The sequence below is a fragment of the Electrophorus electricus genome, chromosome 21, assembly GCF_013358815.1.
Source record: "Electrophorus electricus isolate fEleEle1 chromosome 21, fEleEle1.pri, whole genome shotgun sequence".
Lineage (NCBI taxonomy): Eukaryota > Metazoa > Chordata > Actinopteri > Gymnotiformes > Gymnotidae > Electrophorus > Electrophorus electricus.
The window spans coordinates 7,076,482-7,100,509 of record NC_049555.1 but is presented as its reverse complement, the minus strand read 5'-3'; the positions used below and the strand labels follow the sequence as shown (position 1 = coordinate 7,100,509).

General features: G+C 46.4%; 2 protein-coding genes across 3 annotated transcripts in view; one reads left to right on the top strand and one right to left on the bottom strand.

The window, feature by feature from the left end:
• Positions 1-15,875, top strand: part of piezo1 (piezo-type mechanosensitive ion channel component 1) — a 61,058-nt gene extending 45,183 nt beyond the window's left edge. Inside the window, exons 23-52 of one of the 2 annotated variants that reach the window (XM_027007340.2) lie at positions 46-250; positions 878-982; positions 1,288-1,444; positions 1,986-2,229; positions 2,644-2,740; positions 2,873-3,038; positions 3,273-3,362; positions 3,572-3,648; positions 3,753-3,830; positions 4,434-4,534; positions 4,983-5,097; positions 5,832-5,897; positions 5,978-6,171; positions 6,266-6,384; positions 6,505-6,660; positions 6,916-7,174; positions 7,965-8,153; positions 8,981-9,281; positions 9,402-9,510; positions 9,744-9,891; positions 10,320-10,534; positions 10,997-11,155; positions 11,259-11,406; positions 11,545-11,733; positions 11,930-12,022; positions 12,452-12,624; positions 12,896-13,018; positions 13,105-13,184; positions 13,488-13,683; positions 14,677-15,875. In XM_027007340.2, coding sequence (XP_026863141.2) covers positions 46-250; positions 878-982; positions 1,288-1,444; positions 1,986-2,229; positions 2,644-2,740; positions 2,873-3,038; positions 3,273-3,362; positions 3,572-3,648; positions 3,753-3,830; positions 4,434-4,534; positions 4,983-5,097; positions 5,832-5,897; positions 5,978-6,171; positions 6,266-6,384; positions 6,505-6,660; positions 6,916-7,174; positions 7,965-8,153; positions 8,981-9,281; positions 9,402-9,510; positions 9,744-9,891; positions 10,320-10,534; positions 10,997-11,155; positions 11,259-11,406; positions 11,545-11,733; positions 11,930-12,022; positions 12,452-12,624; positions 12,896-13,018; positions 13,105-13,184; positions 13,488-13,683; positions 14,677-14,932 — 4,608 coding nt within the window. In that variant the 3' untranslated portion in view covers positions 14,933-15,875. The remainder of the gene's footprint in view (positions 1-45; positions 251-877; positions 983-1,287; positions 1,445-1,985; positions 2,230-2,643; positions 2,741-2,872; positions 3,039-3,272; positions 3,363-3,571; positions 3,649-3,752; positions 3,831-4,433; positions 4,535-4,982; positions 5,098-5,831; positions 5,898-5,977; positions 6,172-6,265; positions 6,385-6,504; positions 6,661-6,915; positions 7,175-7,964; positions 8,154-8,980; positions 9,282-9,401; positions 9,511-9,743; positions 9,892-10,319; positions 10,535-10,996; positions 11,156-11,258; positions 11,407-11,544; positions 11,734-11,929; positions 12,023-12,451; positions 12,625-12,895; positions 13,019-13,104; positions 13,185-13,487; positions 13,684-14,676) is intronic. The other variant, XM_027007342.2, reaches the window with a different exon arrangement.
• Positions 15,876-15,932: 57 nt separating this feature from the next.
• Positions 15,933-23,866, bottom strand: ctu2 (cytosolic thiouridylase subunit 2 homolog (S. pombe)). The gene is made up of 15 exons (XM_027007355.2): positions 23,567-23,866; positions 23,342-23,416; positions 23,082-23,160; positions 22,948-23,007; positions 22,762-22,822; positions 22,527-22,636; positions 21,313-21,584; positions 19,659-19,794; positions 19,230-19,361; positions 18,714-18,805; positions 18,514-18,614; positions 18,102-18,276; positions 17,925-17,991; positions 17,602-17,660; positions 15,933-16,227 (listed from the first exon to the last, which is right to left on the bottom strand). The coding sequence occupies exons 1-15, from the start codon at positions 23,620-23,622 to the stop codon at positions 16,164-16,166; spliced, it is 1,539 nt and encodes a 512-aa protein (XP_026863156.2). The 5' UTR covers positions 23,623-23,866; the 3' UTR covers positions 15,933-16,163.
• Between the last annotated feature and the right edge of the window lie 162 nt (positions 23,867-24,028).

Here is a 24,028-nt window from a genome sequence, read left to right as displayed (position 1 = left end):
TCCAGCTCAGAGCAAGTTCCCTTTCTCTCTCTCTTCCTGCACCAGATCTGTTTTCTAATGACGGTGAATGTGATTGGCCAGCGCATGAACTTCCTGGTCATTATCCATGGATGCTGGTTGGTTGCCATCATGGTGAGGCGACGCCGAGCAGCCATCGCTAATATTTGGCCCAAGTACTGCCTTTTCCTGGTCGTCTTCATGATCTACCAGTACATCCTGTGTGTGGGCATCCCGCCCACTCTCTGTATTGGTTAGTCCCCATGCCACTTATCAAAACACCTCTCGTATTGAACTAACCTCTACTACAGACCTGTACAAACAGTATGATTGTTCTTACAGCCTGAATTGGTCAGGTTCTCAGTCCAGGCTTGTGGGAACGACAACCAGTTCAGTGTTTTCATTTGGTTCAGTTTTCACACATACCCAAGCTAACTGGCATTCTTCAGCCCTTCACCAGTTGGCTCTGACTTGTTCAGGGGTGGAGAAGAACCAAAGTGTGAACAGGATAACGGTCCCAGTGGACTGTGAACCTGGAAGTATTCATCTCTAGATGTTGACTCTCAAATTCATAAACTTTAAAAATTCAAATCAGAAGCCTGATGCAGGTTCTGCAGATTTTCTGTTCTCAGTTTATCTAGGAGTCCTATGTGATGACAGTGTCCATTCAATTACATTAACTGATTAAAGTGATTTAAAAAATTGAGTTCCAGAAATTGAAGACCCAAAGTTGGATACCTCTGCCATATTCTACAGATTTGTAATGTTCTCCTTGTCAGTTATATGACCTTGGTCGTCGTTTAAATTTGTGCTACACTGACTTTGCTCATTGCTTGTTTATTTGACCTGCATGACCTAATTTGAAGCCATGTATGTGTAGATTACCCATGGAGATGGAAGACCTCAGTAACCATCAATTCAGCACTTATCAAATGGATTTTCCTGCCTGACTTCCACACACTCCCCAACTCCAAGAACCTCATCGGTGAGGGTGCCTCTTTCACTAGCAGGGTCCACAGAAGCATCTGCCGTGGGCTTCATTCTGTTTAAATTCTACAGCACATTTTACCACAGGTTTTGGCAAAACTGTGGTAGGAGGTAGAACCTCTACCTCCATGGGTTCCATGGGAAGTTTAAAAAACAAAAAAACCAAAACAAACAAACAAAAAAACCCCCTGTATTCAGATGTGATTCAAACAGTGTGGACATAACGTGATTTGAATCCTGCTCTGTGCGTCCCCAGCCAGCGTAGATGTAACACGTTGTCAATCCTGCTCTGTGCATCCCCAGCGGACTTCCTGCTGCTGATGTGCGTCTCACAGCAACTGAAGGTCTTTGAGAATGAGAAGAAGGAGGAGTGGATGGTGATGGGAGGAGAGAACAAGGACAACCCTGACCCCATGGAGGACATCCCCTTCAACCCTACCCCCAACTTCATCAACTGCAGGTACCCACCTTCTGCACTCACTGCAGCACCCTCCTTGGTGCTGCTAAGAGCACGTGTGTGCGTGCCTGCGTGCTTGTGTGGTCACGGTTCAACAGGTGAATCAACACGTCTGTCCACTTTGCTGCCATTAAATGCTCCTGCTCTGGTCCTGTAGGAGGCTGATAGATCAACGGACGTGATCGTGAATGTCTTTACGAGGGTTGTGGTTGAGACATGGTAGATCGGGAAAAGCAAGGAGTGCTCAGCATCCTCCTGTGGAAAGGATAAAGGGTTGAAGTGGAGATGCTTCTTATGAAGTCAGTTTGCAGTTCTGTGTCTGGCTGGGTTGTCTTGCCTGGTTAATGAGCTAATTTGTCAGCGTTGGGCAATGTAGGTGTGAGCACTGGAACATGTGCAAATCTCATGGGCATGAGGTAGAGGTGAAGTTGGACAAAACCATGCAGAAGTTCACCTTTTGCACACACAGTTTGAAAAGGAACTTTACTGAACCCCCCTCCCTTCTCTCTCTCTCCCCCTCTCCCTCTCTCTCTCCCTCCACCAGGTCTTACCTGGATATGGCGAAAGTTCTGGTATTCCGCTACATGTTCTGGTTCGTGCTGGCTGTGGTGTTTGTGACGGGCTCCACTCGGATCAGCGTGTTTGGCCTGGGCTACCTGCTGGCCTGCTTCTTCTTCCTTCTGATCGGCACCAAGCTGCTGATGAAGGCATCATGCACTCGCCTGCTTATGTGGGACTGCCTCATCATGTACAACGTGGCCGTCATCATCTCCAAGAACGTTCTCTCTGTAAGGAAGCGGTTTTGCACTCACTGAATCTGGACAGGAAGTGGGCATAAATGCACCATGCAGAAAGGAAGTAAAGGAGTGTGTGTGTGTGTGTGTGTGTGTGTGTGTGTGTGTGATTATGAAACTGGAGAAAAACAGCACAGAGGGGTAAAGTGCTTTTTGCGTACCTAGTAACTGTTAGGTGGCTACAGTTAGCTGGTTAGAGATTTTAATGGGTTCTTTAATATGTTCCTAATCATGATTAATGGATTAATGGACACGGCTGTGCTTGGGGGGGTATGTGAGTGTTTGAACAAAAAGTTCCTGTTGGCTACTAAGAGACTTTAATAGGATTTTTTATGTTTAAACATGGGTAATAAAGGTGTGTGTGTGTGTGTGTGTGTGCGTGTGTGTGTGCGCGTGCGTGTCCACCAGATCCTGGCCTGTGTGTTTGTCGCTGAGATGCAGTCACGGTTCTGTTGGGTGATCCAGCTCTTCAGCCTTGTCTGCACAGTTAAAGGCTACTATGACCGTGAGTCTGCCGAACTCGTACGCATTCAAAACCAAAAGCTCATTACATTTGTAGAATGAACTCCGTACTTCTAGACAACACCTGACCCAGAACATGGTCAACCCACAATGGTGTGTGTGTGCTTCACTGCAGCTGCGACTCTGAGTGATGAGGAGTGCAGTCTGCCTGTTGAAGAAGCGGGCATCATCTGGGACAGCATCTGTTTCTTCTTCCTGCTCCTGCAGAGGAGAGTCTTCCTCAGCTTCTACTTCCTGCATGTGAGTGCGGACCTGCAGGCGTCTGCCCAGCAGGCCTCGCGGTGAGTGCGCCCCCTGCAGGAGCCTCTGAGAGTCGACTCGCCGAGGTCGGCGGTGTTGGGTTTCACTGCTGACACCAGCATAACTGTTGAAGCGTTTCAGTTTTGACTATGAAAGCAAGAGGCAGTGATTGCAATTAATCCAAGGCAGTAATAAGCATGGAAAATTATATTACACAGACTGATTGCATTTTCTCTAACCATAATTCGTGTGTTTGTGTGTGTGTGGGGCACCAGGGGTTTCGAATTATTCAAGGCCAGCATCATGAAGAACGTCCGTTTCCGCCAGCAGGTGGAGAGGAAGTCTATTGAGCAGCTGAAGAACTCGTGAGTCATGGCTCCTGTTTCCCTCATAACACTAAGCCCCACTCAAGCGCAATGCTCTCCCTCTCCCACTCTCTCATTCTCCCGCTCCGGTTCGCGTAACAGCCAGCCTCAACTCTGGTCACAGTAAAACCCCACACAATGCAGTATAGCCTTTTAAGGCTGTTTGCGCAAGGCCTTCAGTCTTTGTACACTCGTCCTTCTCCCCGCAGAATGAAGCGAATCCGCGATAAGCAGCAGAGGTATAAAGAGGGTCGCAGGGCGTCCGAGCGAGAGGAGCAGCCATCGGGTAAGAAGCCCCACCTGTCTCTCACCCAGAGACCAGCAGGCTGTGAGAAGCTGGTCACTGTGTGGGACTGCAACCCCTCACTGCTGCTCATCTTCCTCACACAGAGTCACAGGAGGGGAAGAAGAGGAGGAAGATCTCCAGTCAGAAAGAGTGGCACCACCCCTGGCTAGACCATGCAACCGGTGCGGCCCCCCACCCTCTGCTCGCCTTCTCTCCGCTCACACGCTCCAGGGAGGTCTGGAATAGCCAGCCTGATTTTGAGTTTCTATCCATTTCAGTCACTCACTCACTCAATCACTTTCTCACTCGCTCATTTTATGAGAAAAAAATTCGGCATTTATGTCTTTTTAAGCTGCAAGCAAGTTGGCCTGTAAAATGAGATTTACTGACTGGCTGTTCACCTCATTTGTCTCATTAACAACTCTGTGCAGCTCTCTGTGTGTGTGTGTGTGTGTGTGTGTGTGTGTGTGTGTGTGTGTGTGTGGACATGGGTGTTTGCTTATGTTATTTCTGGACAGTTCACTGGGTGTTTTACTGTAAAACTTCTTATTGGCTAAATAACTTGAAGCTTCTCAGGCAGCTCCCCAATAAGCCTGTTTGACTTTATATTTAAGCGTGTGTGTGTGTGATATGATATCTTAGATCAAAGACACAATCACTTGATCATACCCAACTTGTAGGGTTTAACTCCTGCACAGTCTGAGCTGCAGAGCTGGAGGGGTTTAATGCTTCATTACTGTGTGTGTGTGTGTGTGTGTGTGTGTGTGTGTGTGCATCTTTTGCAGTACTGCATTCTGGAGACTATTACCTGTTTGAGTCAGACAGTGGTGAGGAGGAAGATCTCATAGAAGAGGAGCAAAAACAGCGCAGACTGACTGCATTTCAGGTCTCTCACACACACAGACACAGACACAGACAGACACACAGACACACAGACACACACACAGACATACACGCGCGCGCGCGCACACACACACACACACAGACACACAGACACACACACACATACATACGCGCACACAGACACACACACATATATACACACACACACACACAACCACTTGTGTGGTTAATGCACACATGAGGTATATAACCTTGGTATAATGGTGTTAAAGCTGTGTGTATGTTTGCACATGTTTTTACAGGTTTGTCCTCGTCTTTGATGCTCACTAGGGGCCTGGATAAAAGCTGATTTGTTATAACATCTGTTGTAAAAAGAAAAAAAAGTGCTATACAATTAAATAATTTTGTTTTTGGTGTGTGTGTGTGTGTGTGTGTGTGTGTGTGTGTGTGTGTGTGTGTGTGTGTGTGTGTGTGTGTGTGAAATTCCACAGCTGGCATACCAGGCATGGGTGAGCAATGCTAAACAGGCACTTCAAGAGCGGCAGTGCAGGCAGAGGGAGCAGAAGCTGGAGAGGGAAAGACAGCAGACTGGCTCCCGGGCCTCAGGTCAGACCCCACACACACGTACGCGAGCATATATGCACGTACAAATATACACACACGCACATATATAATGTATTGTAGTCAGAATTGCAGAGAAGTACACAGAGTTTCCTGAGAAACAGAATGTTTCTGACAGCGGCCCTTCATCATCTGTGCAAGCACAGCGCTTTGCTTCCACAGCTGATGAAGGACCTCTGTCCAAAACCTTGTGCACTTCACTGCAATTTTGACTATCTCTGCATCTTTTACTACAGTACATTGCAATTAGTCACCTGGAACCTTTATTTTTATATTATATATATATATTAATATAAATGCACACAAGCATGCACAAATCAAGACCATGTTCTTGTGACGCCAGCCCTGGGCCCTCCTGCACTAACGTGCCTGCCTAAAGATCTGGAGAAGGAGCTGATGACCTCAGACTGGTGTGTCTGAACACGAAAGAGGCACAGCTGTGCAGAGCACTGGCTCTGGCATGCCAGAGGGCCAGGCATAAAAGGAACCCTTCAGGAACACAAAACGCTAACTGTTGTTAACGGAGGAAAGCTCATAGTGGAGAGGGAGCTTTAAGCAAACAAGATCATACTAAACAGTTCTGAATTAGTTTTTATTTACCGTCAGCCATGTTTATTATAGTCATTAGACATACTTACATTCATCACACAGAAATGCACAACAGAATAACATGCGCAGACATTTGTGTCTCACTTAGTTTCTTTATATCATATGAGCAGGTGATGACGAGACCTCGCCTGTCTTCAGTGAAGGGGAGGAGCCGGAAGAGGACAGGGAGGAGCCAAGTAATGACTTGCCTATAATCAACTGGAGGTCTGCTGAATGATTGACAGGTGCTGTAGTGTGACATGTGGCTGTTCTCCAGGCTCAGGAAGTGACACGGTGCAGCGGATCTTAGACGTGCTGAAGTTCCTGTGGGTGCTTTGCCTTGCTATGGTGGACAGCTTCACACTGTGGCTCACCATGCTCACCAAGCAGCATGTGGACACCTCCACCGTGCTCTGTGAGGAGCGCCACCTACTCATCCACGGCGCGGGCCAGGAGCGACGTGGCACACAGGTATGCCCACGACACGCTGCCGCCGCCGGCCAGCGGGAAGGAGTTACGCTGTTAAATGTGCATGTGGGTATAAATATACGTGTGGGTTCTGTAGAGGAGCAAGAGGGAGCCATCGGGAGACCAGCTGTCCCTGGGCAGCGAGAGTCCGACTCTGGAGTCGTGTCTAGATGAGACAGACACAGACATCATCATCATCATCAGTACTGCAGCCAGGTTGGTCAGTTCAGCACCTCACCGTCACAGCCAAGCACGTTCTAATACTGTCATTGTAGTCCTCACTCTTAGAGCTTTTTGGTGTTACATTTTGCCTCTGTCTTTCTCCTTTTGCCGAAGTGCTGTGGAGCTGGAGGAAATCGGCGAGTCGGAGGGTTCACGGGGCTGTGACAGCATGACGCTGCTTGCCGCGCCCCCTCCGGGGCCGGAGGCAGAGCCTCGACATCTCCGTCGGCAGCGACGTTCCAGAACGGCCAGCGAGCTGCTCGCAGACAGGTAGAATGGAAGGATAGGTTTAATTACTCTACAGTCATTACTGTCACCACATCGAAGAGGAAAACACTCTGTTGTCCTGACAAAAACCTCACGATTACAATGCACTTCAAGATGCGTAGAGAGGTTTTTGTTACAAAATGCAAATGCCCTGTTTAGATCTTGTAAAAGCAGCGAGCCGGGGGTGGGGGGTGGGGGTGTTTGTTTGTTCCACGTGCTCTGGCCCGGGCGCTAACAGTCGTGAGCGATGTGTCCCAGGCCCTTCTCCATCGAGGAGCTGGAGCAGAGCCGAGCATTCTACTCCACTCAGAACCGGCTCCTCAAGCTGCTCTTCGCCCTGTGCAACGTGCTGGCGGCCCACTCCGAGCTGGTGTGCTACTTAATCATCGTGCTCAACAACATGGTGACCGCCTCCGTCATCTCACTGGTGCTGCCTGTCCTCACCTTCCTCTGGGCCATGCTGTCGGTGCCCCGCCCCTCCAAGAAGTTCTGGATGACCGCCATCATTTACACGGAGGTGAGGGGTCAGGGAAAGGTGGCCCCTGCCGTATTGTGGCGCGCTGTGCTGTTATTCCTGTAGGCAGAGCGTGATGCCTGCGACGCCAAGGTCGTGGGTTTGGTGTAAATATCAGCGGCTTATCTGTCACTATGTTGTCTGAGCAGGCCTGGTTTATGTTCATATGTATGACGTGGGTCAGAACAAATCGTTTGTAATTTGTGTTTTCTTTTTTCGAGCGAGCATCTTGCGTTCCAACTTGGCTCTTTGTATTTTGTGTAAAAGGTTGTATTGTCACATTACTATTTCTGAACTGCAAGCTTCTGTTTTTGGGACAACCTAATATCCATACAAAGAGCACAAAGTAGTTCAGGGACCTAATGACATCCATGTATGACAGTGGACTGAGTGAAACACTTGGACACCCATGATACCCTAGTTAATGTTATAGTACAGTGGCATGCACATCTGGTCTTGCCTTAAAATGAGTTGCACTTGCAGCTGATGCCAGTAAGAGTGTTTCTGCAGCGTTTACACTTTGTTTTAGATTTAGCTATTTATGGAATGAGTAGAAAATGCTATTTCCTCCAGTTCTGTTGGATCCAGCTCAACATAATTATCATATACATTTCTGTACTGAGTGTGCCTGCAGAATCAGGATCAATTTTAGATGTCTGGATCATTTTTATTGGCAAGAGGTTTAAGACTGAAAAGGAATTTGGCTTGGCAGAGAATGACTTTCTCTGAAGGAACGTGTGTGTGTGTGTGTGTGTGTGTGTGTGGGGGGGGTCTGCTCTGCTCTCTCTTGAAGGTCATGGTTGTAGTCAAATACCTGTTCCAGTTTGGCTTCTTCCCGTGGAACAGCGAATACGAGATGAAGCTGAACGAGAACAAGCCCTTCTTCCTCCCACGGATCCTGGGTCTGGAGAAAACTGACAACTACATCCGCTACGACCTGCTGCAGCTGCTGGCGCTCTTCTTCCACCGCTCGCTGCTCCAGGTACTCCACCCACCCACTCCCCACCCATACGGCGTGGACACGGCCGGGCTAGGAAATGTAGTTTTTCTGATATGAGGCACTTACAAGTTCCGAACTCTTAAGGTGTTTTTGGAACCTAGACAGTAAGGATATCCACAGAGCCCAGTATTTGCACCTGTGTTTGTTGGGGCAGCAAAATTGTTTTTGAATAAATAGGGCATTCATGTTGGGAAATGAGGTAAGGGATTTGAGACAGAAATGATGCAACTAGTAGACAACAGTGGAGCTAACTATAAATAGCGCTCTAGTTGTCCAGTATGATATCTGCATCTGTGAGAGACAGGCTAACTGAGCAGTGAGCACAGCATGTAGGTGAACTAGTTAGGTAGTCACTACACTGCCAGAGCTAACACGGAATAATCTCCCATTCTCAGTCAAACTCGGCTTCACGCGTTGTAGGACCAACAGGACAGCAAAAGGAAAACAAAAGAATAAAACACTAAAGGAAAACAAAAGTAACATGATGCCTCAGTTATGAAGAACGCTCCGTGTTTGTTTTCCTTCCCATAAACACACAATTTAAAAAAATAAAATTGTATGAAGTATTTATAAAAACCCACTGTTTGTGCTTCACCGAATACCATATTCAAATTCAGCTCCACCCAAATTGAATAGGAAATGCAATTCCTTTATTTTTATTTTGCATACGTACTATTTTATCATAATGAACTTGAATATTTATTCATTTCATTTGTATGTAGAGAAAAGATATTTGAACCAAAAATAAATGCTATATAAATAATGCATGACTATGTAAGAATGTTGTCACTGCTGTTATCGGTCCTCAGCGCTATGGGCTGTGGGACGAGGGAGGTCCTCCGGAGGAGAACTCCAGTCCATCCTCGCAAGAGGAGAAGAGGTCAGAAAAGGAGCAAGAGGAGGTGTGCACCGGCCTCTCCAACCTAGAGGACAAGACCGTTGCGGCTGACGGGGGAGCCCTGAGTCCTGCAGATGTGCCGAGCGAGACCCAGCCCGACCCGGAGCAGAACCAGAGCACAGAGATGACTCCCGCCCCGCCCGCCCCGCACGAGGGGCAGGGCAAGAAGAGAGGCCTGCTCCGCTTTCGCAAGAGGAAAACGTCAAACAAAGGCGAGGGGGACCGTGCAGGGCTTGATTAATTTCAGAAGCGGGATTGTTTGCTGTCTTAAAACATGCGACGTTGCAGTAGTTAATCATTTTTTACATTTTACATTTTCTTACCTCTCGCAGATGCCACGGTGAAGGAGGCGAAGAAGAAGGCCACAGCGCAGCGCAGCAAGGAAGCGGGTAAAAAGCTAAAGGCTTTTGGGGAGAAACTCAAGGGCCTTTTCATCTCTGTGTAAGTAAAAACCTCCTGAGAATTCTCTGTGCCAACGAGGCTTGACCCAGTTAGCATGCTGCTACAGCACAGCTCCAAGTCCTGCTGTGAAATAGTGGCGTGTTTCTGGTGAAGTCAACTCCAAAATAAAACGATGCTAAATACACCATACACACCCTTCCTCTCTTCATTCCCTCTGTTTTTCTTTCTGTCATTCTCATCTTCTTTCTCCTTCCTCTCTTTCTCTTTTTCAGCATGGGGAACATCTATATGCCAGCCCACAGATTCTTCAAGAACATCCTGCATGCTGAGGATCGGGCCGCCACTGATGTGTACGCGCTGATGTTCCTCACTGATGTGGTGGACTTCATCATCATCGTGTTCGGATTCTGGGCTTTTGGAGTGAGTATTGAGGCTGCTTCTGACCGTGGACGAATATGTTTGCAAAGCTTTGCCACTGATTTTAGTGTCTCACCAAAACACTCACCAAGTTTGTTGTTTTATTTATTTAAATATTTTTTTATTGGATTGATCTAATTGATTTAAGCAACATATAAAAATTATAATGAATCTTTTGAAGTTTTTTGCATGGTATTGTTCTGTTTACAATATAACTTTATGCCGTCTTGACCCAATTATCCAAAATCAGAATGCTCAGAGTTGGGGGGGGGGGGGGGTTGGCCACCAAACCATAAAGAGCTTTTCAGTTTCTTAATCGAACAAACAAAAACAAAACAAATGCTGAATTGGATTGTTTTGTCCTGCGAATGTGTTTAGCAGCCAAATGCCTGTTCCTAAGTGTGTGTGTGTGTGTGTGTGTGTTTCTCCAGAAACATTCGGCAGCAGCGGACATCGCCTCCACGCTGTCGGAGGACCAGGTGCCTGAGGCCTTCCTCGTCATGCTCCTCATCCAGTTCAGCACCATGGTCGTGGACCGCGCCCTCTATCTGCGCAAGGCCATGTTGGGGAAACTCATCTTCCAGATCCTCCTGGTCTTCGGCATCCACCTGTGGATGTTCTTCATTTTGCCTGCTGTTACTGAGAGGTGAGGAAGAGGAGGATGTCCTGCTGTTGTGCCATAAATCATTTATTTTGTGCATTTGTGTGCGTTGATTTTAGCTTGAGTAAAAGTGTGAAGGGTCTGAATAAGGATGTGGGATATTTATGAAGAGTTCTGAGGTACTTTTCTACTGGAATGATAACATGAATGACACTGCAGTTGAATGATGTCATACTGAATTGCAGAACCCACATGCTGATTAGGGTCAGAGAGAGTTTAAATTCAGTCAGTGCAAATTCAAAGGACTTGCAGAGTGTGTGGGTGTGTGTGGGTGAATGATTCTCTGTAATAACTTCAGAGGAGACACTAAGCATGTTGGTGTGAGGGGGGGGAAAAAACAAAAAAACTTCCCTTTCCTAAAAAAAAAAAAACCCCAAGAAAAAAAAAATTACAAAAACAGAAGCAACTTCTTTTCAAAGCCGCTGTGTTCTTCCTTTATCTCTGCAGAATGTTCAGCCAGAACTCTGTGGCCCAGCTCTGGTATTTTGTGAAGTGCATCTACTTCACCCTGTCAGCCTATCAGATCCGCTGCGGTTATCCCACCCGCATTCTTGGAAACTTTCTCACTAAGAAGTACAACCACCTCAACCTCTTCCTCTTCCAAGGGTGAGCTTTTTCACAGCTTTCTTCAGCTGACAAAAAAAAACTGTTCTGAACATCACCCCCGAAAAAATGGGAAGTTTTGCATAACTTCAGAGTTTGCTTTCAGGTTCCGCCTAGTTCCCTTCTTGGTGGAGCTTCGGGCCGTTATGGACTGGGTTTGGACCGACACCACCCTGTCCCTGTCCAACTGGATGTGCGTGGAGGACATCTACGCCAACATCTTCATCATAAAGTGCAGCCGAGAAACAGAGAAGGTAAACGGATGCGTGCAGCGTTGGCCTTTGATTCCGAATTTGGTGCCGAGTTATCGGACTTGTTAAATGAACCAGTTATGAGGAAGTTGGCACTTGCCAGTCCCGGTCTGCTCCAGATCCAAACCTCTTTCTCTATAGAAATACCCTCAACCAAAGGGCCAGAAAAAGAAGAAAATAGTGAAATACGGCATGGGTGGACTCATCATCTTCTTCCTCATCTGCATCATCTGGTTCCCGCTGCTCTTCATTTCATTGGTCAGATCAGTTGTGGGTGTGGTCAACCATCCTGTGGACGTTACGGTCACAGTCAAGTTGGGCGGTTACGAGGTAACTCGGTCCAAATATCATAATCGGCGTTTGACAGACATTCTGCTGCATTCTAATGCTGGCAATTGAATATTCTGGAATTTAAACACGGGTATGGCACACTTGTCAGTAGTTGGGTTTGTTGTTGTTGGAGGCTGCTGGCTTGCTATGCTTTAGTCACAGATTAAGGAAAGTGAAAACATGTCCATCTCTTCAGCCCCTGTTTACCATGAGTGTGCAGCAGCAGTCCATACAGCCTTATACCCAAGACAACTATGACCGTCTCACCAAGGAGTTCGGAAATAATGCAGTGAGTGCTGTATCTCCTCTGCTGTCTACATGTACTAGTCAGGCTGAGGGGGGGAGGGTTGTTTTTGCCATAGTAGTGCTGAAATAGCTGTGGTTTAGATCATCAGATTATTAACAGTGCACAAGAATTAAACAGTACTTCTCAAATAACACAATGTGTGGATCTCAGAAATAATATCAAAGTATCATGGAAATGATAAAGCAAGTAAAAGTACAAGTTATATCTTACTGTATGCACATGGGAGTCTCTAGCTTCTATTAGGCTGTAATTATCCCATAAGGGTTTTAGTATCTGCATATGTGCATATTGCTGGACCTGTACAGTTCTGCCAGTGGATGCCTTTAAAACATTAGTACACTGGATATTATTCTCCATCCATATAATGCGCAGTAATATTATTGCAATAATCTGAATACATTTTTCACCCAGGTGGCCATGCAGTTCATAACGCTGTACAGCTATGAGGACATCGTCACGGCCAACATCGAGGGCAGCTCGGGCTCTGTGTGGAGGATCAGTCCGCCTAGCAGGGATGAGCTCATTCGGGAGCTGCTGGACAGCCCTGCAGACATGACCCTGCGCCTGGCCTGGACCTTCCAGAGGTCAGTCTCAGGAGGGGGCGTGTGTGTAAAAGAGAGATTGTGAGGCAGAAAAAGGAAGCCATAGAACAACTGAGGGGTGAAACGCTGTTTGCAGAAGCTATACATTGGATTTTGTTAGGTTTCTGATTAGGCTTACAAAATTCTTATTACATAATATAGATATTTTATTGATATGTTACATATGTGTGTGATCCCCCATGCTGAGAAGGTATAAAACTCTGTGTGTGTGTGTGTGTGTGTGTGTGTGTGTGTGTGTGTGTGTGTCTCGCAGGGACCTGGGGAAGGGCGGAACAGTGGAGAACACTTTTGACAAGCACTCCATCAATCTGGAGCATGGTAACCACGTGAGAGCAGACCTGGCCTCACTGCTGCAGAGCAAACGCACAGAGCCAGCGTAAGTCATTGTGCAGAGCCGGCCGAGCATGAGTCAGTGGGCCGTGTGTGTGGGCTAACCCTGCCTGCGGTCCTCTCTCCCACCAGCCGAGTGCCCCACATGTTCCCCAACTACATCCGAGCCCCCAACGGAGCCGAGGCGAAGCCCGTGAGTCAGCTGTATGAGGGTAAGGCCTGCACGCCTCGCGAATCAGTCGGGCTAACGCTAGCACCATTATGAATGATCATTATGCACATTCAGTTAATTGGAAACTTAAGAAGTTTAAAACAATACTTCAGTCTAAAAGGCAGAAATGGTAGGAGTGAGGAGTAAAAGCAGTTGGGGACTAGATATCATTATGCAAATGAGTCACGTTTCACTCACTGCCAGCCAAGTTAACATTTCGAGCTTTCATGTTGAGCTTCTTTAGCTGCTTTGAACAGGTGCTGATGGTGGTGATTTTGTTTGTTTGTTTGTTTGTTTGTGGCAGGAGATGAAGAGGGCTATCTGGACATGACGCTGTCTCTCATGAGGGACGTGTCTCTGAACAGCACTGCAGCCCAGGAGTGGTGGGACATCAGCATCGCAGACTGTGACAAGTCTTCAGCAAGATGCGATGTCCTGCCCATGGTCATCTTCAATGACAAAGTCAGTCCGCCCAGTCTGGGCTTTCTGGCTGGATATGGGTAAGGAGCTCTAGGTCTCCAGGAACACTTTAGCTCTTGCACCTGCATGGTGAAATAAATCCGACATGACAGCTTGCCCTACGGGGCTGTTCGCTCCCACCAGCCCAGGACGCCCCCCCGGGCACCACACAGTTTAGTGCTTTCCTTTCTCCTCCATGCTTTTTAAATGGCTGCAGAGATGAATTGGGGGTTGTAGATTAGGAAAAACGCTTTACGTCTGCAGCACTCGAGGTAGAAGTAGGGGTACTTTTTGTTATTGATCCCCTTAGAGAAATTCCTCTCTGCATTTAACCCATATAGAGTGGATGCGCCAGTTAGGGCCAGTGAGCATGCGCGCGCGCGCACAAACACACACACACACACACACACACACACACACACACGCATACAGTGCTGAAGGGTCCTATGGCTGGTAAACGCAAGCCCCGGACTAAAGAGTCAGCTCTCTTGCACAGCAGCAAGAGCACCCAAATCACCTTCCTGAGTGACAGTCTGTCACACCACCCCCTCCTTCAGGGAGTGACGGTCTCCATGTCGCCACCAGCCCACTTCTTACACCGCTTGTGATGAAGGCTGAGGGCAGGAAGCATACCTGGCTCAGCAACCGGTTCACCTTCCTGTACGTCTTTGTCACACTCACACAATGGCTATGGTGGCCAGGAAGCAGTTAGGGTTTAGGTGCCTTGTTCAAGTGAACTTCAGCCGTGGTTATTGCTGGTTCAGGGGATCAAACTAACCAACCTTCTCTAAAATTTAGGCCACAGCTGCCCCACCATCCTTGGCTTCTAGAATAAAATTTAAAAGGGCTTTTTTCCTGTAACATAACACAGTTTCATGATTCATTGTTTTTTTAACAGTATTAAAAGAACAGTTTATTTCGAATGCTAACACGACTAATGGCGCATGGAAGCTAAGGGCATTGCTGTAACTGTGTTGCTGATTGTTGGTTGAGCCGACGCGTGACTGCTGATGGTCCCCGTTGCTCTGCTGTAGGATCATGGGCCTGTACGTGTCGGTGGTTCTGGTGATCGGCAAGTTTGTGCGAGGATTCTTCAGCGAGATCTCCCACTCCATCATGTTCGAGGAGCTGCCGTGCGTGGACCGCATCCTCAAGCTGTGCACGGACATCTTCCTCGTGCGCGAGACGGGCGAGCTGGAGCTGGAGGAGGAACTGTATTCCAAGCTCATCTTCCTGTACCGCTCGCCAGAGACCATGATCAAATGGACCCGGGAGAAGAACGGCGATTAGGCTCCCGCTTGTTCCCAAATCCGCTACCGGCCCTTGTCACGGCAGCGCGGGGCCCAAGTGTGTGCTTCCGTGTCGATGCGGTTGTTCTGGGATTCTGCTCGAGTGAACGGAGCTGCAGGGTTAGCCCTCGAGCGTGACATACTGATGCGATTGATGGCTGCAACCATGTTCAAAGAACACAGTCCATAGCAGTTTCCCCTCCCCTCCTCCTCCCCTCCCCTCCCCTCCCCTCCCCAATGCTGCTGAGCTATGCTGACTGTTTGTGTGAGTACGTGAGTGAGAGAGAGATGTATGGGTCAGGAATCTGAAGCCTGGATTATGGAGGTTTTAGGTTTTTCTTTAAGATCAAGTCATGCTTACATAATCCTATTTCAGGCCGTGTCACCAAAGAGCCTTATAGAGTAAATGGGACAAGCGCAGGTTTGATCTTGAATGCGTTACTGTCTGGGGTCTTCCTCGCAGTGTAGCCTGCCACAGAGGGGTGGCCAGCAGATGAGGCACAGCTATACTTGGAGGACCTCTTATGCAGCACCACAAACACTATTGTAATGTATTTCATGATGATGATTACTGCAGCAAAACTGTTTACATACAGCTGTTTTAAAAATGGTTAAAATGTAATTTCTGGTAAATGGAAGACTTGAAGTTATATTTGGCTGCAGGAAGTAGAAAGACTGTTACACCATAGGGAAAATGCATAATGACACTTCAGGCAAGTCTGCTATAGTGTTGTGATGTTTTGTATGGAAAATGTATTTCTGGAATAATTTTACATAATTAGCTACCATTATGATGGTTGTGGGTTTTTACTGTAGGGACAATCAAACGTACTATTGTAACTGTCAAAGACCTTCTATTTATTCATATTTTCAAAAATCAAATGTGATGAATTTTTGGTGACACTTTGCAAATTTACAGTATATTAAAAATAATGTTGCACATCTTACTGCTTCCTGGATCCCTACTGCCTTGCATAAAACATCACAAAGATGACACACTCTTTAAAATAACAGGACTTTATTAAGGCAATAAAAAGCACAATAAAACAAGCTGTATACTTTCATAATTAGACACACTTGCACATAATTTGCATGTGATAAACCTGCCATTGATTTGTAGTTAAATAAAATGGTTTAACCAAGCAGCCCTTCGAATAGGATCAGAGTGACTGCCTGGTGTTGAGTGCAAAAGGCCAGATGTTCCTTGGCAACGTGCCAGTGAATGGTGAGCTTCATCCCACCTCTTCATCTTCATCCTCCAATAGAAACTCTCTGACCTCCTCCTTCAACTGAGCCCTGTCATGGACAATCACTGGGCCTCATTCACAGGAAGAAATTTCTTAAAAACCACTTATGCCATTTTAACAAAGATTCCGACATTCCGCAGTTTTCCTGTTTGGGATTTATTCTTGGGTTAAAACAATTACACACACACGAGAGCAATTAAGTACATTTGAGCACCGAACTGCTTGCGCAAAATAATTGTTCCTTGCCTTTTCTTCAATTATACAGTTATAGAATTTAAATTAAACATTATCATATTTTAAATAATTATTTTCATTATTTTAGAAAGCATGCATTTTTAAAATAAAGACTACACTACAAGTCACATCAATTATGTTACTTGGTAACCATGCCATCAAATAATTAGTGAAAAAAAGTTGTGTATGTTTGTGCGCTGTTGTGCTGTAATTAAGAAAGTCAGTCAGAATCTGGGGCGTCGTTAAGAATGGGCTTTCAGGGTTTAAGCCCCCGGTGTTTCGATGTCAGCACTAAGGTTTTTTTTGTTTGTTTATTAAAACTGCAGTTTAATACTACTGCCACTTTAAACGTTACTCTACAGTGTCCACCAGACATGGGCATATCCCCTTAGACCCCCTCCTCACTACGCACGAAGGAAGAAGATCGACCACATGGACATACATTCTTCTGAAAGCAGGAGAAAGAGGGTGTGGTGGAGAGTTCACATATTTCAAGTTACTGGAGGACAAGCACAGCAGTAATTTATAGATGGGTAACTTAGCTGAAAATGACTTTTTACCATGACTAAACACGTGAACCGCTATCGATATTAATGCGGTCTGTACGCAGCCTTGTTTACTTGTAATGTTAGCCCGCTTCACTTTACCCAAGGGGAGAGGAGCAATGATGTTTTCAAAGAAATTCAAAGACAAAAGAGGTTTTTACTTTTTAAGCCAGTGTTGTGCTTAAATGACCAAGGATACATTTGTAATCATTGACTAATGTTGCACTGAGCTCTGTTCTAGATGTAGACCATTTCATGGCTAGGCTCAAATCAAAAGGCCCTAGTGAAACCCTTGGTCAGTTTTTAGAAATATAGGCAGAATTTGAGAAATCAAGGCACAATTAAGCAAACCTTTTTTAAAGTGTGGCCAAAATGTAGCATAGATTTCTGTGTATGCATAAAGCCACTGCAGTTTCGTGCCCTTTTATGTGACTGTATGCCTAAGCCAGTTAGGAACAACTGGCACACTCTTGCAATTTGTGAGAACAATGAGATTCATAATTATAAGAACAAAGACCCGAACGACTCTACGGTTTAAGAACACATCATGAATCCGACGTAGAATTTGTCTTAGGAACGTTTTCGTGAATGAGGCCTATTGTGAGTATTCACTCAGAGAGTAAGCAATTACTGCCATTACTCACCTATTCCAGCGCTTCTCAGCCTCAGACGTTATGTATGGGGGAAGAGTGTCCTCCGCTGCCTGCAAGACTACCCTCAATTAGTTATGCAAGCAGGGCATATCAACAGCATATAAGCACCTCTCTGCACCCGGCCCCCCCACCTCAACGCAACAGCGAATTAACAAGCCCTTCATAAGGTTAAAAATCACTGATGTGCAATGCAAAGCTGTTTCAGGACTAGGAGTCAGAAGAGCCCGATGTATAGTGTTCTGCAGGCACTTCAGCCATTAATGCAGGGCGGCATGCAGTCCAGGAGGCTTGCCAACACAACCTGGTTCACTTACCATGTCTTTAACAGTAAGCCTACAACTGTAACACAGGAGACTCTTCAGGTCTGCAGGTGCAGGTGCCCTGATGGTAGAGGCACAAGCACACAGTCAGCGGAGAGCAACCATCACCGTAACGGCATAAATGCGGAATCCACTAAGGAAGAGAGACAGGAAGGTGAGCACTCTGTTTACCTCCCAGCAGTGCAGGAACCTCCTTCCCCACAGCCCTGGCCCTCCCTCTGGCAGGAGAATGGGTCTAGGGTCCCAGAGGGGCAGCATGAGGCTGGATCGATCTTGGCCTCCATCCCGAGCTCGCCCCGAGACAGCCGCTCGGAGATGAGGCTGGCATGGGAAGCAGAGGCTGCGTCTACAATATGTTTGTAGTAAAAATGATAACTCGATTTTTTCCAAAAAACGCCATCTTCAAAATACAAATCTGTTGACCACGTGATTAAAAACATCTTCATTCTTTTGATCTGTGGTTATTTTATTAGGTACGCCCATCCGGTGCATTGTAATGTGCACATTGTACATCTATTAAAGACCGTTGCCTGTAGGCCAACTGATGCCATGTAATACCGTCACTGTTGATGCTGTGACTTGCCTGCCTTATTGCACACAGCGCAGAGACACAGAAGACACTTGTCAGCAGCTACAGCGCCGGAGGTCTGAGGAGGACAAGCAGTGTGGAGCTTCTCACTTGTTCTAGGAAACACAAACACAACCACTCAAACACCCAAAGTTCAAGTGTGGCATGCGGATTTGAGGCCAAGCCAAGTGGAAGATTTTCTGAATCACGGCTACCTGTAAATGGTACTGACTGTGGAAGGGAAGTCAGCCTGCAGTTTGATGACAAAGCTCTCAGTCAGCTGCTGGATACTTGCCTTATCGGAAGTCTGGGGAGAAAAAACAGAGACAGATGCGGACCCAGCCACTCAGAATAACACTTTGCACTGTCAGCACTTTGATAAAGTGGATGAAAAGTAAAAGAGAAAACTAGCAAAGACTAGTTAGCATAATACCATTTGCATGTGCAAAATCAATCTACAGGGCGGCAAAAAACAAACACATGCAGTGAGTACGGCCCTGGGCCAAAGTAAGTGAAGGAGAGCTCTACTGCCTTTCAACTTTTACTTACACACACACACACACACACACACACACACACACACACAGGCGTGATAAATGATGTAATTACACCCTTGCAGTAATAAGAGATTTGCATGAGTGAAGGGATAATAACTGTCTTCATCGGTGGAGTGCTCCAGCGCTAACGGCAGCAACAGACGAGTACCACCCTCATTAGAGAGCCGATCTCACCTTAGTGCCCAGGCCCGAGATGAAAAGCGACCGCACACCAAACAGTCGGTTGTAGAAGGCGATCTCTTTGGAGGAGTAGTCCCTCATGGGTCGTACGATCACCACATCTCCATACCGAGGATCTGAGAAACCCTGCCAGCAGAAGAGAGCAAACGCACATGTTAACTGCATCTGGCTCAATGTTCTCAAGCTTATCATCATTATTATTACTACTTCTCCCACTACTGTTTGGAGTATGTCAGTGTGTGTTGTTTGGGAATGGACTGTACTGGATCTGCATTACTCAGCCTGGGCCAGTGTTACCTGCTTTTTTACAGCTTTTTTGACCTGCATTTCATCTGTTAAAACACTCCCCAAATCTCAGCGCATGCAATTTATTGCCACCATTATTGAGATGTAACAGGAGTGTGTGTATGTGTGACGGTTCACCGTGTCAACCGCCAGGGATGCCCCTCTCCCCAGAGAGATGTTGCTGAGCAATCTGATGGCCAGCCGCGTACAGCTGTCTCCCATCATCACCTTGGAGTAGCCATTCAGCCGGGCAGTGTGTAGAATCAGGTGCTGCCTGCTCCCCAACACACACACACACACACACACACCGTGGCGCATGTGAACAGGTGGCAAGTAGACAAACCTCCACTGAAACATCTCTGCAGCTTTTCCGAGGAGTTTGGAAGAAGGCCATAGCCCTTCTCAGCTGCTCACACTCTGCTGCTCACTTACTTACTTGCGCACACGCGCACACACACACACACACGCACGCACACACACACACACACACACACACGCACACGCACACGCGCACACACACGCGCACACACACGCGCACGCACACACGCACGCACACACGCACGCACACACGCACGCACACACGCACGCACACACACACGCACACACACACGCACACACACGCGCACACACACGCGCACACACACGCGCACACACACGCGCACACACACGCGCACACACACGCGCACACACACGCGCACACACACGCGCACACACACGCGCACACACACGCGCACACACACGCGCACACACGCGCACACACACGCGCACACACACGCACACACACACGCACACACACACGCACGCACACACGCACGCACACACGCACGCACACACGCACGCACACACGCACGCACACACGCACGCACACACGCACGCACACACGCACGCACACACGCACGCACACACACACGCACACACACACGCACGCACACGCACACACACGCACACACACGCACACTGTTGTCCCTCATTAAACTTTGCATGCACTCTTGAGTTATTGACTGAAACAGAGCTCACAGCACACTTCATGGCCCTGCTTCTCTCCTATGACTCAGACTCGGGCACTGATAAGACAGCGACAATACGGGGGGGCATTATGAGAGATCGGGGGAGAAAACGAACAAAGAGAAAGGGACTGCATCGCTACTTTGACATTCAAGTCCCTACAATGAGTCAGGCTTCTGTGCATCTCCATAATGTGGACGGACCAAAACAAAATATTTTGCTTTACAAATGTCTCCCTTTTCGCTTGAGGTGAGATAGGAAATTAGTTGCAAAAAAAGGAAGCATGTTTAAAAACATAAATAAATAAATTACAAAAACCAAGTCTGTATGTTTATACGGTCAGTATTCTTAAACAAACATTCACTTTATTAAGAACATTCTCTTTTTTTCCTTAAAAAACAATAATAACCTAATAAAATGTATTCTTGCATCTTCTATGTGCTTTTTGCAGATGTACAGTTACATATCATAGCCCACTTAACACATCCACAATTTGCTTGCCACCTTCTACTGTTTTCAGTGCTGGCGAGTTTCTGACTACAGGACCACTGCTGACTGGAAAATACCCTCAACAGCAAAGTAAGTCTGACATGGTAGCAGCACGGTAGTAGGCATGTTGCACTCACCCATGACTAAGTGTTAGAAGATAGCTAACAAAAATTGAGTGGTCAGATAGCTTTGTACAGCTTTGTACAGCTTTGTACAAGACAGGTGTAGCCAATGTGGTGGGTACTGAGTGTTTATGTAATCAACATCATGAATATTCAGCTCTGATAGTAAGGCTCACCTCAGGGTCTGCAGCATGTCCTGTCTGGCTGTCAGGGTCTTCAAAGAAGAAAAGAGTTTCTCCAGGGCCTGTTTGTGCTCGGGGCTAACCTGGGAGGCCTGCACACTGAGATGAGCCACTGCATCCTGGGCTTCCTCTGTGGCCAGCTGCCCCTGCCTCTGGTTCACCTCCTTCTGCTGGAGGTATTGATCTACCGCTGCTTTATAGCTGGAGCCTGGCCTCTCTGGGCCACAGGAAACAGGCTCCAGCACAGAGTTGGGCAGACTGAAGACCTAGGAGCCAGCCAAGCACACAACACTGCCAGTTAGATCAGCCAGTGACAAAACACAGCCGCAACTCAGAATTGCTGAAGATAAAGGGGGGAAAATTGCTAGATTTCAAATCCAACTACATGAGTGAGTTTCCTCTTATGTAAGTAACAACAATTGCATGCCAGCATCAAAGGGTGGTGTTTGGCAATGTAGGAGATAATGGACAAGATGATGCAATTACCTGAAATAAGACACAAAAGCAGCGTTCACACCCCCCACCACCCCAACAGAGGAAGACGAAATAATGATGCAACCCAATTCATGTTACAAAGATCAAAGCTGTTACAAACACAGGTAATGGGAATATCTGCCTGCATCGCAATTAGTTTCAGTGCTGCATCCCAACAGGAGTCTGGTTTGTCCGCTCCTATGCTAAAGCTTGGAGGTGGGAAAACTTTTAACAGCTGAAAGAACAGGAAATATTTTTGGAGAGGATACAAAATCGAGTTTACAGTAAAAGTGACTCAGAGCTTCAGTCACGCAGGGAGAGTGAGATTCCAGTTTACACCACTGGGGTCTAAACAGGGTCAGCAGTAAGCCTGAATGATATATCGGTTTTTAATTGATATTGCAATACTGGCCTTTAGATACCGATATCAAGTAAAGCTGTAATGTACAGAGCACTCTACAGAATACAGGAATCATTGTGATTTGTTAGTCATCCTGACCAATCTCCTGCCAGATGAGTGTTCTATTCTTGTTTTGATGAGTCATGTCATTCACACGATCCAATGAACTAACCATGTCACAACATTAACCCTTTAGTATATATTTTAGCATCAAGATCTATTAGGCAATTTATTTGGCAAGGCTTTGCAAGACAGTACAGTCACAATAAAATGTCCATATAGTAGCACCCTAGTCAGAAGGTTAATGACTTTACTCTTACCCAAACCTGGTTACCTGCTCTAGCGAGACTATGTGGTAAGGGAATCCTGTCTTTCTAAAGATAGCCTCCATCTGAGACAGAGTCTTCTCCCTCTCCTCAGCATTCTGATCACAGGCACCACCCTCTGGAAACATCACAAAACAATATCAGCAAACCAGTTCTCAACATTGCCACTACGTGATGATATTTTAAAAGTTCCAATGTTCCAACAATGCTATCAATGCTCAAAAATACTAAAAGTGCAATTACCGTCTATGTAGATAATGCCTGGTGCAAATCTGAGCTTCTTGGGGGCATCCCGACTTAAACCCTGCAAAGAGTGATTAAACATCTAGTCAATCAAAAACATTTGGTTATGCCACTTGACATCATACTAGATCTAATGTTTTTTCCACTGCTGGGTAAGACCTTCACTCGGAGTAGCTGAGTCCATACCTCTTGAACTTGTGTTAACATGGAACTAGATGCTGGCCCACCAGAAACAGCCAGTAGCACCTAAAACAGACACATTACGAGTTTGAGTGTCATGCAGAAGCCCTGCAGGTAATGGTTGTTATATTTATACCTACCTTCTCTCCAGGAAAGATGACACGATTCTTCCCCAGCATTGCTCGAAATTTGTGTACAAAATATTCTCTGAAGCAATCCCTAATCAAAGATCAGAGACACGCATCACACACGCATCCCACTAGCCAGAATATATTTCTGTTGCTCTCCTCATGACGTATTTTAAAGACCAGCAATAATGAAAATTAAACACGGGCAATTTTACATGAACTGCGGAATGAAAAGGTTGATTTGACAGTAATTAGCTTGAATAGCAATGCACCTGCAAAAGGCATCTCCCACGCGGATAATCAGCACTGCAGTGCTCTCTTTACACTTCATACATTTCTTGGAGACCCTAGGGACATATATGCATTAGTGCAGGTATGCAGGATAGGTTACGCTACATGAAGGAAAAGTGCAGCTACCTAACTAAAGTGCAGTCACCTAATTAAAGTACAGCTACCTAAATAAAGGTCTTTCACGCAGCTGATCGGACCAAACTTACGTCGGTAGAGACGTCTTTTCTAACGGGCCGCTGTACTCTTCTTCAACCTGACACATTGTTTAACTTAGATAATTTTTAGTTATATGTCCTAGGAAGTCTTAAAGTCCAGAATAAAAAGTAAATTTAAAATAATAATAATAAAAAACAACAGGCTATCTTCCGATAACACTTCCATCCACGCTGTCGCTGTTGCTGTTGCTCTACACTGTCCCTCTTTGATGACGTGCAGGATTAGGCTCAGCAGCGGTGTGTCTGAGACCGTTATGCCTTTTCGTCACGTGTGTTAGATTAAATAAACATGGTTATTTCAGTGCAGTCGCTCTGACAGAATTTAGGGCATTAATAGTCAAGATCATAAGATTAATTTGTCATAGCGCCGAAACATCTATTGTCCGTAAAATTGTGCTGCAAAGCATGCTGGGAATGTAGTCGCTTGACGTCGTTGTGCTGACAAAGTGGCGA

Bases quoted from the DNA above. Each gene is read 5' to 3' on its own strand.
- ctu2 (XM_027007355.2), bottom strand. From the start codon at position 23,622: ATGTGTCAGGTTGAAGAAGAGTACAGCGGCCCGTTAGAAAAGACGTCT. The intron at 19,362-19,658 runs GTGAACCGTCAC...TTCTGCTGGCAG, and splicing joins CATCCCTGGCGGTTGACACG to GGTTTCTCAGATCCTCGGTA. The intron at 17,661-17,924 runs GTAAGTGAACCA...GTAGTCTTGCAG, and splicing joins GGCTTACTGTTAAAGACATG to GCAGCGGAGGACACTCTTCC.